The 20,742-nt window shown below is 53.5% G+C and overlaps 1 protein-coding gene and 1 long non-coding RNA gene across 9 annotated transcripts in view; one reads left to right on the top strand and one right to left on the bottom strand.

The window, feature by feature from the left end:
- LOC144370799 (uncharacterized) overlaps positions 1–20,742 on the bottom strand; it is a 46,595-nt gene that overhangs the window by 23,130 nt on the left and 2,723 nt on the right. The gene's annotated exons all lie outside the window — the stretch shown is intronic.
- On the top strand, positions 2,775–19,709 carry Lipe (lipase E, hormone sensitive type). 8 transcript variants are annotated; one of them, XM_040278774.2, is made up of 11 exons: positions 2,775–2,798; positions 10,361–10,896; positions 13,291–13,381; positions 13,473–13,618; positions 13,821–14,006; positions 14,164–14,458; positions 15,121–15,348; positions 15,591–15,767; positions 17,967–17,990; positions 18,248–18,669; positions 19,138–19,709. In XM_040278774.2, the coding sequence occupies exons 2-11, from the start codon at positions 10,381–10,383 to the stop codon at positions 19,366–19,368; spliced, it is 2,316 nt and encodes a 771-aa protein (XP_040134708.2). In that variant the 5' UTR covers positions 2,775–2,798; positions 10,361–10,380; the 3' UTR covers positions 19,369–19,709.

Below are 20,742 nucleotides of genomic sequence, written 5' to 3'. Positions count from 1 at the left end.
ACTCATCCAGAATCTGGTTTTCTATCTCCCCAGATGAAACAGAAGAGTAAATTGGGATGCTACGCTTGCCTTATGAGAAAGTACATTTCAACTGAGTATTGAGTGGGGTGGGGCTCTATTTATGACACAAGAGGGCAAGCCCCTCCCTCTGGTAAGAGAGTGCTGGGCACACAGCTTCTTCCTGTTCCTAATCCCTCCCACCCAAAGTAGAAGGCACAAAGTTTATCACTTGGCCCAGGAGTGGGGAGCCTGCAGGGATCCACCACCTAGCCAGATGCCTTAAAACGAAAGACCAGGGATGCCAGCATGAAGGGCAATGGCATCATGACAGATCCGTGAAGAGGGAGGCCTGGGGTTGGGGGAGCCAGGAGGATGAAACCTGGAAGATCAGCATCTCCCATGAGGGAAATAACAACAGTGGAACTAGGTTCTAAGTCAGTATCCATGTCAGACTGGGAACCTGAGCCACACCAGAAACCTATAACCCAGCCAGAGCCCTCAGCCAACTCAGGATTGAAACCTCAGCACGAATCCAATACCCAACAGGAGTTTGCATCACAGCAAAGACCCCTCACCCAGCAGGAGCCCCTTGCCCCAAATGAAGCTGAATTCCAGCAAGAAACTAGAGCCCAACAAAAATCTGCTTTGCATCTGAAATTTCTTACACTACAGAAATCACCCTCCACGCAAAAGGTGTACGCCAAACAACAGGAAGCTGCTTCTCAGCAAGGACATGGGCCAGGACAAGCGTGTACAACTCAACAGGAACCAGAATTGAGAGACAGAGATGTAGCCCAGTCAGGATCTAGACCATCTCTAGCTCAACAAGATGCAGAATTAACACCTACCACCCAGGCTATGCCTGGACTCAAAAAGAGACCATCTGTCCAGGCTGAATTTACATCCCAAGAAAGAACTGAACAATCAGACCACACAGCCCAGCAAGTACCTCCAACCCAGCAAACCAAATCCAGGAAGGGATTTTTGACTGAGTGGAAATTTCTAACAAGACTGTACGAAGTCACTACACAGCAAGTAACTCAAGAACAGAAGACATTTTTTGAACGCCTCACAGATTGTGACTTAGAATCAAATGGGAGGCCATCTTCAGAGACAGATCCGCTAAGTATGAGGGATGGAACAAGCACCCCAGAAATGAAACCAGCCTTCAAAAAGATACCTGATTATGATTATGAAGCCATGTCAGGATACAATGGGACACCATTACATGGAAAGAAAACCAGTGCCCAGAATCACAGGCACTACCAGGACACAGGTGAGTCAAACTTAGATCTGGAGCCTCTCAGGGTCAGTCATTCATTTATTTAAGAAATACTAAGAATTTACCATATGCCAGATTAGCTCAGCTCATCCTTCAACAATTCTATGAGGTAAAGCTCAGTTATCCCCATTTTATGAAGATCAACATTCTCATCTTAATCATAAGGAAAGATCTTGTACAAGATGCTACAGTTAGGAAGCCCCAAGCCCAAGATTCGAGCCAGGGTCTGACTTTCTCACCTGCACAGAGCTGCCTCCCTAAGGAGGATTCGGGGTAAATCAAATAGAGGTAGGAAAGAGCCATCTCCCTCCCAGTATTCATCCATCCATCCACAAAAACTGACCAGAGAGCCAGCTCTGGGGCAGAAACTGCTATAAGCACCAGTAATACAAGGGTGACTGTGGACCTTACCCTCCTGAATTTCCATGCAGTCTAGGCCCAACAACCAGGCATTCATGACCTCAGTGGGACTGACCTCTGCTGCCAGGGAGGACTTGCTCTCCTTCCAGCTACCTCCATAGGGTTCAGCCAGGCTGAATGGCCCTGAGGCTGAGTTCTCAAGAAGGAGGAACCTGGGAGAGAAAGACCATGGCCACCAGCTTCCCTGGCAAGGTCAAGGAATAATGGAAAGAAAGCTGGGGAACAGTATCAGCAAGTATTGGGCGCAAAACTTTTCGGAGCTCCTTGGAAGCAGACAATAGTGACTCCCGAATGCAGGCTCCAGCTCTAGAGCTGCGGCCCTCATCTTCCTCCCATATAGGCTCAAAACCCAGCGGTGGAGAAGGGGGGATGCAAATTTTACCCAGGGAATTGGGGGTTACTTGTTGAGATATCATCGGGTGGGGAGGAATGCAGCCCTAATCCTTAAGCTGAGGGCACGTTGGCCATGGTCTGGGGCAGAGGGGCTGAGCCGAGCCTCTCAGAACTGAGAATTAGGTATACTTTGGAGGGAAGAGAGGCAGCATGCAAATAAGTGGTCTGAGGCCTGCTTTTTCCAGGGCGAAGGATAAAAGTCTCTCTTGGCCTCCAGATCCCTGTGCCACGCCACGCTTGCTGACTAGGCTGCTTCTCTATAGGCGCCCGTGGCCGTTGGCCACGTGCACTTGAGCAAGCCTCGTGCCTCCTGTTTCCCACCTTTTCCTAGGGAGGCGCGCTCCTCCTACTTCCCTTCCTCTCAGGGACTCAACCCCTTGCCTTAAGTGGTGTGCGTGCTCCAAGTACTCGACCTTCCTCCTCCCCTCCATTCTTCCGGGGGAGGAAGAGGGCAAGGGAAAAAAAAAAAAGAGCGAGAAAGAGAGAAATACTAGGACTAGGAGACGGAGGAGGGAAGGAGGGGCTTCTTCCTCAACAGCTCTCAGGCACAACCACGCCTCCAGTGCGGGCCCTGCCTGGGTTTTGAGTTGCCGAAGGACCTGGCCCACCCCCCCACCTCACCCCCAGGAGGAGGCGCAGCCGTGCCGGGTCCATCCTCCGGCGGACAGGCTGGGCCGCATTCTAAGGATCCCTCTTTAGGAAGGTGAGTGGGATAGCGAGACTGAGCATCAGCACGTGTGAAAATCGGGGTTTCCCTGTTGGGGTGAGCCCTCCAGGGTCTTCGCTAGTCCGGAGCGAAGGACACTATGACGCCTCCAGGACTGCATTTTTGTTTGCTGCGGGCCCTTTAAGGCGTACGAGGAGGCGGGGCCGGGCCCTCTTCGCTAGCGGTTAGGGGCGTGTCCTGGCAGTGGAGAGCGACCACGATTGCTCAGAGGGCGGGACCCAGAGAGCAGCAAGCCCGGGATTGGTCGGTATGGGGGCCCGGCGGTGGTGTGTAGCGAGGATTGACCCTCCGGGCGGGTCCTGGCAGCTAGTATTGGGTCCGGCTTGGGAATCACAGAGAATTGATGGAGTCATCCGAGGAGACCTCGAAGAATGGCAAAGAGGGGTCGAAGAGCCACAATCGCCGGCGGTGGCGAAAAGACAAGGGCAAAGGTGAGCTCGCGGGCACCGACCGTAGCCCGGAAAGAACCTCACACACCCTACGGGGCTCTCGGGACCGAGTAGACAGAACCACCGCCATGAGAGTTGGGGGAACCACGGACTGGCCCATTGCCGCCTTGCGTCGGGGCGGACGACCCACTATGAGAAGGGGAGAGGTGAGAGTGGAATGCCCACTCAGGCGTAGAGACTACCGGGCGCCCTACTGCCGTCTTGGGCGCAGAGTCCGGAATGCGAGTCTCTTGGACTCGTGTGACCTAGGGCAACCGCTGTCCTTAGTGTTTCTGCCTGGAAAATGGTTCAAGCGCTGGTTTTCAGGTCACCAGAACTCTTGAGAAGATAAAGGGTAAGGGGTCTAGCAGCTGTTACCCAAAGAGAAAGTTTAGGGGTGAGTCAGGGAAAAGGTGTCATCATTGGAAATGCAGGGGGGCCAGTTGAGCTCATCAAAGCCCCATTCTCTCACCCTCAGTCCATCCATTCGTCCATTCATTGTCGGTCCACCTGGTCATCCCAGCTACACTGGAGCCTAACCTCCCAACGCCCACCATTTCTAGGACTAGGGTCTCTAGTTTGGATTTGGACCTTCATACCCTCCCTAAGGAGAAGGAGGGAGGGCTGTAGCTTTGGGTTCTCTAGATCTCTAGAGGCTGGAGAAAACAGACCAATGAGATGCTAAAAGCCTCAGGCAAGGGCATTAAGCCCTGGCTCAGCTGAGTCTTTTAACAATCTCTATGAGGATCTGTGGGAAGTTCCTAAGCAAGAAAGAAACTGACATGGTTCTTCAGCCCCAGGGACCTCAAACTGTCATGTTCCCTGCCTGCATTAACCAAGGATAGAACTGTAGTTGGCTCCAGTGTACACACACACACACACACACACACACACACACTCACGCAGCTCAGACAGGCTGAGAGTTCAGACTGGAGTCTCAGGACATTCACTCTCCCACAAGACACAGGAGCCTCATAAGCAAGACAGACACATACCCAGAGGCGATACAGATTATGGGTAACAACCAGGGTGTTGGAGTACTTGCCTAGTGTGTGCCTGAGGCCCTGGGTTCCATCCCCAGCACTGCAAAAACAACAACCTGAGTATTGGAGACCTAGCTCCTCGTTCTGAGAGTTGTGACATATTGGGCAACAGCCTTTTTCCTGAGCTCTAAAATGAGCATCACCATCAGAGTGCCTGACTTGTAGGACTGTTGTGAGGTTCAAATGAGTGTATAACATTTGGCACTCGGCAAGCCCTCAGGAGACACGGAGGTGACTGCTACTGTTAGTCCCCATTACCCAGTGAGCTCTCGAAGAGTAGGCTTCTTTCTGTCTGCCTTGTTTGCCCTATAATGCCAGAGCCTGGAATGTCAGGTACATAGGTACTCAAATATTTATTGGATTAATAAATGAAGGCATGCATGAACTGTAATACAAGGATATTAATAATCATGCTTACCTTAGGGTTGTCTTGAGGAGTCAGAAAGAATCTGCTTGGGCTCAGTCAGTCCTGTCACAGACCCATGAACCTACGTACACACAAAGGCTCATTCCCTCGAGCTCTAAGATTGCCTGTCATTTCTGGAGGCCCTCCCTGGCGCCAGGCCTCAGATGGATGAATCAGACCCCACCCCTACCCTTGGGTGTCTGGGTTGGCTGGAGTAGTTCTTATTATCAGTTTGATCTTGTCAGTAATTAGATGAGGCTACTGTCATTATAATCACCCCATTTCTCAAATGACAACACCTGGTTGTACTTACCTGGCCAGTGAAGGCAAAAAGATGGCTGCTCTCAGCCTTTTCAGCCCAGAAGTGTGTGAGTTGGTGATTGCTGCTGTTGTGTTTCCGACCCCAAAATTCTCAGTCACACAGATTCATTCAACAGACATTCACTGAACACCTAGTGGTACCACACCTGGGCTCTTAGTGACCAGGACAGACTCCCAGTGGAGCTAGAGACAGAGATGTAATCAAATAAGATCATTATTATAAATTGTGACAGATAAAGAAAAAATCCTGAGAAATATGAAACAGGGAGGCTTCCAAAGGAGGTGACATTGGACCCAAGGATGGGCAGCACTAACTGCTGAGCAAGTGGGGGCAGGGAACACAGAGGAGATAGCATGGACAAAGACCTTGAGGTTCCAGGCAGCTGCACATGACAGCACAGAGGAATCACAGAGAGGGGGGGAGGATGGCAACAGGAAACTGGGCAGGCAGGGGAAGCAGGGAGGATGGTACCTGGTTGAAAGGCCATGTCCAGGATTTGGAGCTTTATCCTGAGAGCAAGGCATGAGGTATCGAAGGGTTGAGAGCATGTGGCCAGATTTATGTTTTAGAAAGATCCTCTGGTTGCTATGTGGAGAACAAATGGAAACCTGTGACTCACACAGAGGTTTACAATCATTCAGATGAGGATGCACTGGCATGGACCAAGGAAACAGAAGAGGCGGGAGGGCCAGGTTATAGCAGTAGAGTGAATAGGACTGGGTGACGAATTGGATGGGGTGGGACGTAGCCAAGATCACACCCTGGGTTTCTGCTTGAGCAAATCGGGAGAAGTCTGTTCTCATCACACACACGAGGAGACTAGGATCCACCCAAATGTGTATATTCATTCATTCATACACAAACATGCTCACACAAGCCGAGAGGAATAGAGATACACTCACAGGCTAAGAAATGCACATGGGCCATGACACTCGCATACAGACACACAAAGCTCAGACATACCAAGAAACGTGAAAAAATGCCAACACATACATGTGGACAGCTGGCCCTGACACACACCTACAAATATATACATGTACATGTGAACCCCCAAGACAGAAGGAGCAACACAGAGACTCAGAAACACAAGCAGAAACCATAGCACCATCCAGGAGCTGCCCTTTGCTGGCCTGTGACCCTCACCTGTTTTCTCATCTGCCAAAGGGATAATAATGGCCCACCTCATGGGTTGTAGGGAGGGCGGCACCAGTTACTTTCAGTAGAGCATGTGAAGAAAACAGTGCTGCCCAGTTTGCCCGTTCAGGCAGATACTCAGGGAGGGTCACAACCCCCACATCCCCACACCCCAGGATCCTAGGCCTTCCCCTCGCAGGCTCCAGACCCCACCTGTCCTCATCCTGGTACTCCCTTACCACTGTCCTCACCCCCAACTATCCCCAGGGCCAAAGTCCCAACTGGGTCCAGTTGTCCAGTGACTTTTTAGGGCAGAGGGCTGGAGCTCAGTCAGGGGTTGGGCTGAAGCCCTGCCAGTTTCCCTTGGTCCTACCTCTGCCCCACTCAGACCATGTTCACCCATGGCCCCAGTGGGCCTGCCCTTGCCCCAGTGCCTTCTGCCTGGGATTCCTGGCAAGCTTCTGGCAACCTCAGCATCCTCTTCCTGGTTCCCAGCAGCATGGCCTCAGAACTGCCCCGAGCAAGGCAAAGGGCAGGGCCTGAAGTCACCGTGGCCTGGGATCCAGCCCCTTCTCCCTTGCTTTGTGTTAGTTGCTCATTGTGTTGGTGCCTTTCCTCGTTTTTTAACAAAGATCCCTATCTCACATTTAGAAAGAGAGAGATCACAGTGTCAGGTGATATTTACCACGTGCACCTGGCACTGCCCAGGACAGACTGAAACAGAATGTCCTGCTGCAGGGAGCCTAGAAGCTGGTGAGGGAGACAGAGCAAACCACTGTGGAAATAGGTTAGATTGTGACAAGTGCCACAGAGAAAAATAACGCAACCCACTGTTTCCTTGAGATTGAGCAAGCCCACACAGCAAATGCCACACTGGGCTGGGGGTAGCTTAGTGATAGAGCATGTGCCAGCATGCATGAGGTCCAGGTTTGATCCCCAACACCACAAAAAATAAAAAGAAGAAAGGAAGGAAAAGGGGCTAGGGGTGCAGCGCAGTGGGAGAGCTCTTGCCTGTCCTTTGCAAGGCCCTGGGTTTCATCCCCAGCATCAGGAAAAAAGAAAAAAATGCCACCCATGGGTGCTGCTTATAAAGCATGTCACCCAGTCTGAATGGACAGAATGTCCAAGTACAGTTTCCAGATGAGGAAGCCGGACTCATCCAGGATCACCTGCCAAGTGACTGGGTCACATCCCATTGTCACAGTCGCTAGGCTTAACTGCTTCTGAAGGCCCCAGTCTGTCCATCTGTTTGCAGCCCCCTCTCGAGCTCCCATCCACCCACTTTGGCCCCCATTCTGAATCTTCACTTTTTCCCTTCCCTCAGGTTTGTTCTAAGCACCTACTATGTGCTGGGCCCCATGACAGGCCCTGGGGCCACCCCCTGTACTCATGGGGATGATAGTCCAGGGCAGAGACAAAGAGGACTTAGCTACAGCTAGACCGAGTGATGCCGGGCCTCAGGGCCTCTGATTTGTACAGGTTCCTTCAAGACCTTGTCCCTAATTTTGTATAAGTAACTTCATACTCTTCTTCCTAAAGAGCCAGACCCCATACCTTATAAGCTTCATGGCTCCATAAAAGCTGATTCTGTTCTGGGAAAGACATACAACAAACATGTCAACAAATAAAGACTCACCAGGTACAGTGGTGCATGCCTGTAATCCTAGCTACTCACGAGGCTGACACAGGAGAATCATAAGTTTAATGACATCCTGTCTCACAAAATATAAAAAGGGCAGGGCACATGTAATTCAGTGGCACATGTGAGGCCCTGGCTTCAATCCCCCAGTACAGCAAAAAATAAATGTATAATTGCAAAATGTGCAAAATGCCGGGAAAGAAGAACTAAACATTGCAGGGTCCACATTAGATGTGGAGAAGTCAGCACCTCTGAGGTGCTGAGGCCTAAGGGGTGAAAAAGAGCCGGTGGCCAGGAGCATGTGGAATAACATGGGTAGTGCCTCTCGGAGCCTGCTTCCCCATATGTGAGGTGGGGACGGCAGTCAGCAGGGTGGGCGGTGAAGGGGGTAGTAGCAGATAGAGGGTGTCTAGCACGTGAACACCACTCAGTAGGACCTGAGGCTCAGGCCCCTAGCCGAGCTTGGCACTGCCCTTAATTGGCTTTTGTCCTCCTAAGAGGGACAGGCAGGACTGGCCACCTCCTTCCCCCCCACCCAACAGCTGGGGACGCCTGTGCCAGGGCCAGCCGAGGGGGCGGGACCTGGGATCACTGGGCCTTTGGCTCTGTGAATCCCCTTAGGGTAAAGGGAGGGCAGGCTCGCTGGGTGAGAGGGGACACTGTGTTCAAGACTGAGACTGAGATTCCTCGGCCCTGAGGGAGAAGAGGGCTGGGGGCCTGGACTCCTAGGTCCTAAGGCAGAGGAACCTGGGGCAAGTATTCCCAGTGGAGTGGGCCAGGAGTGGGCAGGAGGGGCAGAGAGGCAGACTCTGTGCTCTGTTTATAGCACGTGGCTCTCACTGTCCTTTCTGAGTGGGAGGTGGAGTAGATAGCCACTCCCTGGGCAAGTTGGTCCCTCCCCTGGTTTATCACCCCAGGCTGCTACTGGCACTAGCCACAGATCAGCACCCTCAGATCCGGGGAGCTCCAGCTCCATTCAGGCCTGGGAGGGGTGAGTGCATGGTCAGTTAAGATACAGGAACGGCTGCTGCCCAATTTCAGGGCCTAGAAGGGAGAGGAGAGCCTTCCTTTACTGGACCAAGGGACCATAAACCCAGAGCCAGGCAGGATATGGGCCTTGTCTTCAGGCAGATGGTGGCAGCCCCACCAGTGGGGTAAGAGCAGCTTATCCAGGGCCTGGGTGTTAGGCCATCCAAAAAACAGTGCCTGTATTGAACAGAGATCCTGGAGGACCCTGAAGCGTAGGGAGTCAGGGCAAGATTCTGAGGGTCAGAGTTAGAGGTCCAGCTTCTAGAGTCTTGGGTGTGAGCTGGGCCTAAGTAGCAGTTCTGGACTGGGTTTAAATCGACTCAGCCACTCTGCACCATCTATTCCTAACTTAACCCCTCTGAGCCTTAGTTCCCTCTCCTAGCAACAAAAGAGGTGTGAACCGAGGCAGTCTGTGTCTCAGAAGGGCCAGAGCACTACATGCACAGACACACAGGAATCCTTAGCAGCATAGGGTCTGGCACGAGTAAGCTGAAGGTCAATGGCAGTGATGAATACTTCTGTCCCAGGCAAGGGAGCAGAGCCAGCCACACAATCTAAGACAAGCTGATGGGACTGAAGGCAGGGGACCCAGATTGGGGAGGAATGACATTGAGCTTTGGGGATTCTGCAGAGGAACAGGGAAAGAGCTAGAGTTTGGAGGGGTTTCCACAACCAGACCTGAGGGACAGGAGAGAGTCCTCTGTGAAATAAGGCTGGAATTATGAATTCCTGATTCAAAAGGGGAGCAGTGTCCAGGAAATGGGCACAGGTCGGCAGGGGGCTGAACACTCCCAAATATTGTTGGAGGGAAGGGCCTATGGGCGGTACCTGGAGCCAAGTAGGAAAGATGGGATGGGGCCTGGACTCCTGGGTCTTGGGAGACTGGCTAAACATCCAGACTTGGAACCAATAAGGCATCTGGACCCCAGGACAGTAAACAGAGACAGGTTCCTAAAGTCTTGAATTCCTGGAAGGGAAGAGGAGGCGGCCACTCCCTGGGCAAGCTGGTTCCTCCCCTGGTTTATCACCTCTTCATAGGAAAGATGAAGAACCAGGGAATCAGATTCTTGTGGGCTCAGGAGAAGGTCTGAACCTGGGTCCAAGAGAAAAGGGAAAGCAGACTTGAGTCCCAAATGGGAGAGAGCAGGGACTTCTGGGTCCTAGAGAGAAGGGGTCTGGACTCTGGGGTCGAAGGAAAAGAAGACAGGGCTCAAAGTCCTGGATTCTGAGAAAGGAGAAAGGCACTGGGGACTTGGACTTATGGGTCCTAAGGAAGGAAGGGGAGGAAGCTCCCAGACGACTCCTGAATCCTGGAGATAAGGGATTAACGTCCTGGGCCTAACAGAGGAGGGACCTGGGGTCCTGGGCCCCTGGGTCTGAAGGAAGAGAGGGCTGGGGTCTGACACCCAGGTCTGGAGGGGAAGGGGGCTGGGATCAAACACCTGAGCCTGAGGGAGGAGGGACAGGGCCTAAACTTCTGGGCCCAGCCAACAAGGGGTGACCCAGCCAGCCTTATAGGCTCCCCACCTGCCCACAGCCTCACGGATCCTACAAAGCATGGACCTGCGGACGATGACACAGTCGCTGGTGACTCTGGCCGAGGATAACATGGCCTTCTTCTCAAGCCAAGGCCCCGGGGAGACTGCCCGGCGGCTTTCCAACGTCTTTGCAGGTGTGCGGGAGCAGGCGCTGGGGCTGGAGCCAGCCCTGGGCAGCCTGCTCAGTGTGGCACACCTCTTTGACCTGGACCCAGAGACGCCGGCCAATGGGTACCGCAGCCTGGTGCACACGGCCCGCTGCTGCCTAGCACACCTGCTACACAAGTCCCGCTACGTGGCTTCCAACCGCCGCAGCATCTTCTTCCGCACCAGCCACAACCTGGCCGAACTGGAGGCCTACCTGGCTGCCCTCACCCAGCTCCGAGCTCTAGCCTACTATGCCCAGCGTCTACTGGCTACCAACCGGCCAGGGGGACTCTTCTTTGAGGGTGATGAGGGACTCACCGCTGACTTCTTGCGCGAGTATGTCACACTGCATAAAGGCTGTTTCTATGGCCGCTGCTTGGGCTTCCAGGTGAGTCTCCCGCCCCTGTAGGCCCACAGTGAAAGCACTGGTGGCCCCTGCCCTGGCCCAATAGTGGAATGGAATAACCACCATGGTCAGTATTGGATTGCAAAACCAGCAGAAAAGGGAAGTTGGCTCAGAGCTGGACCAGGGGTCTCAAACTCATGGTCCTGGACCTAATCCACCAAGTTAAAGAAATCTTTAACTTGCATAGCTGTGGGTGTGGGTGTGGGTGTTTCAGGGGGAGAGGGTACTAAGGGTCAAACCCAGGGTCTTGTGCGTGCCAGGCCAGCACTCTACCACTGAACGGCCTTCCAGGCCCCCTGCATGATTTTTCCACCAGGATCCACCCTACTCTTGTCTTACACTCAGGAAATTCATTGCACTTTTTTTTTTTTTTGTACCAGGGATTGAACCCAGGGGTGCTTAACCACTGAGCCTCCACATCCCCAGCCCTTTTTTATATTTATATATTTATTTAGAGGCAGTGTCTGAGTTGCTCAGGACCTCGCCAAGTTGCGAAGGCTAGCTTTGAACTCATGATCCTCCTGCCTTGACCTCCCTAGCCTCTGTCTTTTGCTCTTTTATCTTACCTGTCTGGCCTCTAAGTCATTTAAGTTTTAAGATCCCTAGGAGGGTGGTCAGTTTTGTTCTCAAAGGCTTGTTCTGCATGGGGAACCCCCTTGAGTCCCCCTCATGGGAGTTCTGGGAGGGAGGGAAGGTGCCAGCCTATAGCTTCCAGACTGGACCCTGAGCTTTTTCACTGTAGAATTGCAGATTTTCATGTGGCCCTCAGGGGAGGACTGATGAGTCCATCTGAGTTGATATCAGTGAAGAAGACCTGGTTTTGGCCTCTTTCCTCCCTGAACTGGGCATGACCTTACCTGTAGACCTTCTCCTACACCCAAACCACCCTGAGAGATTCAGCTCATCAGCACACAGAAAACAAGGCAGCCCAAGGGCCTTCAGACTTCTGTAAAAATGTTTTAAGGACTTGGATAATTGGGGGACCATGGGGCACCAGGCTCAGGACAGAGGCCCAAACTTGCCTGTTTGGGGTCCTGTGCAGTCCATCTCCCCCTCCCCACCCTTTGGCTGCATCAGGGAACCCCAGCAGTAGAGCTGTGTGACCCTGTAGTCCTTCCCACCTTCTCTGGGCCTCCCCCAACCCCAGTGGTCTCTCAGTCATCCCACCCCACCCTACCACTCCAGGCTTCCTGCAAGACCGCCTGTCCTCAGCATCCAGTCCAGGCATTACTGGAAACCATCCTGCATCCTAGCTAAGCCCACAAACACTGATCAGCCCATCAGGGCCAGCCAGCTCCACCCCGTGTCCTGGCCATGACATTGGAGTCACGAGAAAGAGATTCCGGCCGCCTAAACCAGTATCCCAACCACAATGGCCAGGCACCCTCCATCCCCATGCCCTCTGGCCTGTTGGGCCCCTGGCCAGGGCCAGGGCCAGCTGACAGCTTCTGTGTGAGGCCCAACTTCACTGTAGTGCAGAAAAGCATCTGCCTTTTAATATGTCAGCCCCCAAGAGGGCAGAGGCCTCCCCATCATTGTCACTGCCCAGTCCCTGCTCCAGCCTAGTGTGTAGCCACTTAGGACCTTGACCGGCATTTGCTGAATGAACGGAAAAGCCCCACTAGCCCCTGAGGCTTTATTTCCTTGGACGCTGTCCCTATTGTTCCTAACTGCCTCCTGTCCCCTCCCCAAGACTCCCACTGCATCCCCCACTCCTTACAGCAGCCATCTGTCCATCTCTAGGCCTCGGTTTCCCCATCTGGCAATCTTTTTCGATTTTTTAAGTAGTGGGGATTGAACCCAAAGGCGCTTTACCATTGGGCTTCATCCCCAGTCCTTTTTATTTTTTATTTTGAGACAGGGTCTCACTAAGAAACTGAGGCGGGTCTTGAACTTGCAATCCTCTTGCCTTAGCCTCCCAAGTTGCAGGAATTCCTCAACGTAGGCCCTCCCTGAATCTCTGACCTCCCTGCTCCTCTCCCTAGGCTGGCTCTGGTCCGGCCATACTGGCCCCCTGGCTTTCACTTGCCACGCCCTCTGCGGGGAGTACCCACCCCTCGTTCAGATCTGCCCTGCAAGACCTGACCAAGCAGCCTGACCCCAAGTGACTTCATCACTGTGGCCCTCCCACCTACTGTCTTTTCCTTCAGATCATTAGTTGTCCTTGACATCCTATGGCATCCTTCTTCTGCTTATCATCTCTCTTTCCTTAGAGAATACCAGCTCCATGAAAGGGCCCAGACCACTCCCAGCACCCAGGAGCTCAGGAAATGCTGACTGAATGAATGTGTCTCTCCGACACCTCTCTACCCCTCACTGCTGCCCTGATCTTGTTCCCTTCTTGGGTGGATGGGTGACAGAAGTCTCTCTCCACAGTTCACACCTTCCATTCGGCCATTCCTGCAGACCATCTCCATTGGGCTGGTGTCCTTCGGGGAACACTACAAACGTAATGAGAGTGGTCTCGGTGAGTGCCAGCTGGGTCCTGCCCATGGCCGCTCCTCCTGTCCCTCTTTCCTAGCCCCTGCATAGCAACCTGACCTGACTTTGACCCCCAGGTGTGACAGCCAGCTCCCTTTTCACCAGTGGCCGCTTTGCCATTGACCCAGAGCTGCGTGGGGCCGAGTTTGAGCGGATCACACAGAACCTGGATGTGCACTTCTGGAAAGCCTTCTGGAATATCACTGAGATCGAGGTGCTGTCGGTGAGCATAGGGCCAGGCGAGGATGGGACCAGTTACAGATGGGACACTGAGGCCCAGAGACCCATCCAAAGCCACAGAAGGTCACTGCAGGGCCCCAGGCCCAGGGATAGCACATGAGGAGAAAGACAAACTAGGAAGGGAGGTGTATGGGGCAGCCCTGCAGCAGCCCCTCTGCAGCACCCCTTCTGTTCCCTCCCTCCAGTCTCTGGCCAACATGGCATCAGCCACCGTGAGGGTAAGCCGCCTGATCAGCCTGCCGCCTGAGGCCTTTGAGATGCCACTGACCTCTGACCCCAAGCTCACAGTCACCATCTCACCTCCTTTGGCCCACACAGGCCCTGGGCCTGTCCTCATCAGGCTCATCTCCTATGACCTTCGGGAAGGACAGGTAGGGCCCTGACCTCAGTCAGGAGCAGGGACAGCGCCCAGCCCGGGGTGCCCTCCAGCCTCTAGCTGGGTTCCTGCCCCATCCTGTTTCTCTAAGCATGCCTCTTAGAAGGATAAGACCCAAACAGCCCCACCACCTCCTCCCTTCCCACCCCCAGGACAGTGAGGAGCTCAACAGCATGGTGAAGTCTGAGGGCCCTCGGATCCTGGAGCTGCGGCCTCGGCCCCAGCAGACATCGCGCTCAAGGTCCTTGGTAGTGCACTTCCACGGTGGTGGCTTCGTGGCCCAGACCTCCAAATCGCATGAGCCCTACCTCAAGAGCTGGGCTCAGGAGCTGGGTGCTCCCATTATCTCCATCGACTACTCCCTGGCCCCCGAGGCCCCCTTCCCCCGTGCGCTGGAGGAGTGCTTCTTTGCCTACTGCTGGGCTGTCAAGCACTGTGCCCTCCTCGGTGAGCCCCGGCCCCCCACTGCCAAGGTCCCTGCTTCACCCCCCCCGCCCGGGGCAGAGGCCGCGGATCACCTGGTTCCTCAAGCCTCAGTCTCTTGCCACTGCCCACGCCTTCCCCAGCCCACTTTCCACCTCAGCCACTTCATCTCTGCCTCCTGCTCCTGAGTCTCCTCGGCCTCCCCCTCGGCCAGACTCCATCCTGCCTCTTTCTCCCCTGGCTGCCCCAGCCCCTGCTCCCCTGCCCGGCCAGCCTCCTGGCCCAGGTGTGCCACCATTCTCCAGCTCTTAGACAAACATCTTGGGAGGACAGTAAGGCACAGAGCAGGCTGTGGCGATGTGTAAGCCTAAACTCAGCTTCAGTTTCCCAGACTCTAAAGCCCCCTCCATCCGGAAATAGACTGAGTTTCCCTTTCCCACCACCAGCCCTTCCACCCCCCAACCTCCCTAGTCTCCCAGAATGATCTCCTCACCTCCTGTTCCCAGTCTTCCTAACCCTCTGGTAGATCCCTGCCTCCATTTGCCAATCTTTAATAACAGCAGCCCCCTAGACCTTGGGAAAGCCCACACCCCATCTCCAAGGGCCCAGTTCTCCTGGTCCCACTCCTCAGTCCCTATCACTGCCCTGCCAGGCTGTGACCAAATCCCTCCCTCCCCCTCAACTAGGCTCTACAGGGGAGCGGATATGCCTTGCAGGAGACAGTGCAGGTGGGAATCTCTGCTTTACTGTGGCCCTACGAGCAGCAGCCTATGGAGTACGGGTGCCAGATGGCATCATGGCAGCCTACCCAGCCACAATGCTGCAATCCGCTGCCTCTCCCTCCCGCCTTCTGAGCCTCATGGACCCACTGCTGCCCCTCAGTGTGCTCTCCAAGTGTGTCAGTGCCTATGCAGGTGAGGCTCACCCCCTTCGGCAAGGGAGTCAGAGTTCATGGACACCTGGGTCCCACAGGGCCAGGGGCAGGGGCCCAGTCTTCAAGCCTGAGGAAGGAAGGACTGGGCAGGGGAATCCTTGCTCCTTTATAAGCAATGAGATGTTCTTGAGGCCCTTAGTGTACACTTGCCTGGAGTTTTGGATGTTGGGACTAGGTCTAGAAAGAGGAGACCAACTTAGCCCCCCAACATACCCTCTGCAGGTGCAGAGACAGAGGAACACCCCAACTCAGATGAGAAGGCACTGGGCATGATGGGACTGGTGCGACGGGACACATCCCTGCTCCTCAGAGACCTCCGCCTGGGCGCCTCCTCATGGCTCAATTCCTTCCTGGAGTTTAGTGGGCAAAAGTCCCAGAAGACCTCAGCGCCCACAGTAGGTGAGTGGTGGCCTCCCCCCATGGACCCAGCCAGGTGGCCCTCAGGGATACGGTAGCACAGCAGAAGTCCCAGGGAAGGGAAGGGGCCGAGCCCTGGAGCACATGGGGAAGCAGAGACCACCTTCCTGGCTGGCTCTTCCCAGTATTCATCTCTGGCCCTATCAAAAAACCCTGAATTCAGCTGAGGTTATAGCTCAGTGTTAGAACGCTTGTCTAGCATGTGAAAGGCACTGGGTTCAATTCTCAGCACTACATGTAAATAAATAAAATAAAGGTCCATTGACAACTAAATATACGAAGAAAAAAAAAAAGGCTTGACTTTCTATGCCAATCCACATTCTGGGAATTCCAGGACTTTTGGTCATCTAAGCCATCTCAGAGTCCCAGGAATTGCTTTTCAAACCAAACCCTGGGAAATTACTCCTGAAGATATGCCATTTGTCCTGATGTTCAACAAGAACTCCACCTGAAGAACCAAAAAATTTTTAAAATAATTTTCATTTATTTTCCTAAAAAAAAAAAAAAAAAAAGTACTTGAGTCCTCTGGGCCCTTAGGTTGGGGTACACCCTCCTCATTTCTTTCCATGGATTTCTGACATACACACATAGCTTGTAACCCGACAGCAGCTGGCCTAGGAGCTAGGGTGGGTAAATCCACAGATGGGACAAACCTTGGGTGGGAACTGGAAAGTCCCAGCCCTGTCCGGGCAGGTGGCAGGACCCTCAGGCAGCCAAAAATTACTTCTATCCCAGGGATCCATTTTTTTCCCCACCATAATATTTAAAGGATTTTTAAAGCACAATCATCTATAGGAAATCCACAGTGTTCTCTGAATAAGAGTAATTGCACCTTCAAAACTAGATGCATTGGGCTGGGGATACAGCTCAGTTGGTAGAGTGCTTGTCTCACATGCACAAGGCCCTGGGTTCAATCCCAGCACTGCCAAAAAAAAAAAAAAAAAGTAGATGCACTTCCTATTATGCAAAAAATCATTCCAATCAGGTGCAGTGGTACACACCTGTAATCCAGGTAACTAGGGAGGCTAAGGCAGGAGAACTTCAAGTCAAGACTAGCCTCAGCAACTTAGCAAGACCCTGTCTCAAAATAAAAAATTAAAAAAGATGAGAATGTCCCTGGGTTCAATCCCCAGTACTACCCTACCCTTGCAAAAAAAAAAAAAAAATCATTCCAATTAAGTGTTTTATTTTAATGTTTTTAATTTTTGGATGTTCAGATAGATGAAATATATATACATAAAAACAATTAAAATGGGATTGAGTTGGAGGCGTGTTACCGTTGATCACTGGGGTTTTCCCTGTAGGACGGAGGTGATAAGTGCAGCCCCTGGAGGTGCACACTGCATTCTAGCTCCCTATTCTACCAGTTACTGGGTAGCATGGGCAAGTAACAGTATCTGAGTCTTGCTTTGCTCCTCTGTAAAATGGATTCAGTAAGAGGACCTGCCTCATGTGTCACTGTGAGGACTGTATGCATCCATTTGTGTCCAATGCCTAGCATAGTACCTGGCAAACAGTAGAAGATGCTGCATCCTATGCCCTGTATTAGCCGTCCTATTCCAGAGAGTCAGAGCACTCAACTGGTTATTCTCACACTGCCTTGTGTATTGCTCCATGGATTGATACATAAGCATAAAAACTGAAATGTAGGGTCCTGGGCCTAATGATATTATGCAAAAAATCATTTAAAATTAATGATAAATTAATGATAAATCGTTTTAAAATTAATTTGAGGCCAAGGTGGGCACAGCAGGTAGACTGGAAGCATTTGGGTACTTGCTTGCCTGGTCACTCAAAGGGAGAGGATAAAACTGAAAAACCTAAAGGAAAATTTCACAGATCAATATAGCTACATATGTAGGGTCCCTGGGAATCTAACATACACTCCCGACTCAGGTCCTTGTGAACAGAACCTCCTTTCAAGCCCTATGGATCTGCTCATTATTCTACTCACTTTGATGCATTCACACTTTGGTGTCAAGCAGCCACAAAAAGTTGGCCGAGCCTCCTGCTGTGGTCCAGGAGACAGCTGGAACAGGGCACCAAGCATGGCAATAAAGCCTCATGCTGACAAAATCTCAAAGGGGGTTGTAGTACGTAAGCCTATATAGCTTGCTCCATTGAGTTCTTATATCCTTCCAGCATTATGAGCTAAGGACTGTTTCTGTTTCCTTTGTACAGAGGAAGAAAATGAGGCTCCCAGAGGCAAGATGACTTGTACTTCCCAGTCATTATACACACACCCTACTGCTACAGCATAGCCAGCCCCTCCAAGACCACCCTGTGACTCCCTCTACCCGCTTAGAGTTGCAGTGTGGGGCACAAGAATCTGGGGAATGTCCTAGGCCTCCACAGCTGGAGAGGCCACTGCCCTTCCCCTGACCTTCCCAATCTGCCACACTAGCTAACAGCCAGGCTTATCTGTGGCCCCATCCAATCCCCTGACCTTGCCCTTCCCACAGAGTCAATGCGACGCAGTGTGTCAGAGGCTGCCCTGGCCCAGCCTGAGGGCCCAGTAGGCACAGACTCCCTCAAGATTCTAACACTGAAGGACTTGAACCTGAAGAGCAGCTCTGAGACATCAGAGACCCCCGAGATGTCGCTGTCTGTGGAGACACTGGGCCCCTCCACACCCTCTGATGTTAACTTCTTTCTGCGGCCTGAGGATGCCAGAGAAGAGGCAGAGGCCAAAGAAGGGCTAAGCGCCAAGGACGGTAGCTCCCGGGTGAGCAATGCCTTCCCCGAGGGTTTCCACCCACGGCGCACAAGCCAGGGTGCCACCCAAATGCCCCTTTACTCATCACCCATTGTCAAGAACCCCTTCATGTCGCCTCTGCTGGCACCTGACAATATGCTGAAGACCCTGCCACCTGTGCACATCGTGGTGAGCCAAGGATTGGGTCGGTGCAGCCAGGCCCGGGTGGGGTGAGGCAGGGCTGGATGCAGGGGCCCCAGGAGGAGCAGTGGAGAATGGGAACAAGGTAGTTAGCAGGCAGAGGAGAAAGGTGTGCCACCAGGAGAGGACAGTGCCTGGGGCGCCAGAAAGGTGGACAGTGGGAATCCAGCTGTCCTTCCCATTTGCAATTTTGCGGAACTCCAAGAGCTTGGGCAGGGGGCTTAGGGAGAAAAGCTGGGTCTCTGGGTGGGCGGGGAAGGGGAGGCAGGGCAAAGGCCAGGGAGTGCAGTGACACCCTCTCAACCTTCCTTCAACTCCACCTGTTCCCTCCATTCTCTCCCGCCCCCCATATCTCTGGCCTCTGTCCAACCCATGTCCGTGTCCACGTGCTCCCTCTCCCTTCTCCGTTGTCCAAACCACGTCCACCGTCTGTCGGCCCCCACGTGCGTCCCATAGGCGTGCGCCCTGGACCCCATGCTGGACGACTCGGTCATGTTCGCGAGGCGACTGCGCGCCCTGGGCCAGCCCGTGACGCTGCGTGTGGTGGAAGACCTGCCGCACGGCTTCCTGAGCCTGGCTTCGCTGTGCCGCGAGACGCGACAGGCCGCGGAGCTGTGCGTGGAGCGCATCCGCCTCATCCTCACTCCACCAGCCGCCGCCGCAGCCGCTGCGCCGCCGCCACTCTGAGCCCGACCAGGCCGCGCGGGGAGATGGGGCTGCGGGACGACACTAAAGACCTTGTTCCCACCTGCACCGGCCTCCGTGGTGAATGCGGTGAATGCGCTCAGGGACCAGCCTAGGGGCCCCTTCCAGGGCTCCAGACTCTTCCGGCCCCAGGCCGGGTGGGCGGGGGTGGGCTGTGCCTTAAGACGGGGGACCACAGGGGCGGGGCAGGAGCCGGAAGCTGAGACTCGGGCCAGGGGAGGGGCGCACACACACTGGTCACCGAGACAGCTGGACCTGCACTCCACTACTGCCGTCTGCTGCTGCTGGTCGGTTCTTTTTTTCTAAATAAAAATATTTAATTACTTTGGCCTCTCTCAAGTAGGCAGGTGGTTGCCCAGTAGGGGGCAGCATCGGACTCAGCTGGGGGGAACCAAGAAACCTGGAGGGTGTGGGGGTTTTGTTTATTGGAGGAGGAGATTCCTACAAACCCTAACCCTGGGCGTTAAGTCAGGTAGAACGCCTAGAGACCCTGGGTTCCCAGAGCCTCCCCTTGCAGACCCTCAGTGAGATGGACTCTTCCAGATCAGTGAAAGGCTACTCCCTTTCCAATCCCAGAGTGGGCATCCATCAAGGAAAAAAAATACATAAACCTCTTGACCCAGAGATGCCAGTGGCCCAAACTCCCCACAGAACTGGAGCAAAGTTGGCAGGAAACCAGAAACAAACTGGTCACCCAAAATACTGGAAATGTAAGCTCTGCCCAGTTGGACAGTCCCTCCCTCAACCAATTCTAGAGGCTTTACCCCTTGCGGGGCCCCATGTTTGGAGTGGAGATGATTTATACCCAGGAAATGTCCTCAAGAGGGTTTCGATCCTGAATTCAAGGAGGGTGAAGGGGCAGACAGGATATTACAGCCCCTACGGGTTCTGTGTGGTCAGGAAGGATTTCACAAGAGAAGGTGATCAGAGCTTGGCCTTAAAGCATGAGCATAAATGAGCTAGGCAGAGAAGTATGCTAGGCTGTGAAAGGCCGGTGGGCAGTGATCAGGGTCTCCATTTGGCCAGATCAGGTGCAAAATGGGGAAGGAGAGGCTTGGAGTGGCCAGCAGGGGCAGGTCCTGAAGAGCCTGGAGTGAAGCTGAACTACAGCTAGAGGGCAATGGGCAGCCACAGAAGCACCCTAGGGAAGAAAGGGCCAGGATCAGTTTCAGCACAGGAAGAGCTTGCTGGGGCATTAGGGGATGGACTGAAAGTAGCAAGACTGGACCCCTGGAGGCAGAGGAGGAGCTTGGGGATGAGGTAGGGCAAGACCTGAGCTGGAACAGAGACTACAAGGGTAGGGAGTATAGGCAGAACATCCCAGAGCCATAACTGAGGTTGGACAATTAGGATTTA

Source organism: Ictidomys tridecemlineatus, chromosome 15 (genome assembly GCF_052094955.1).
Source record: "Ictidomys tridecemlineatus isolate mIctTri1 chromosome 15, mIctTri1.hap1, whole genome shotgun sequence".
In the NCBI taxonomy this organism is placed as follows: domain Eukaryota; kingdom Metazoa; phylum Chordata; class Mammalia; order Rodentia; family Sciuridae; genus Ictidomys; species Ictidomys tridecemlineatus.
The sequence above is the reverse complement of the archived record's forward strand: the minus strand, read 5'-3'. Positions and strand labels throughout refer to the sequence as shown.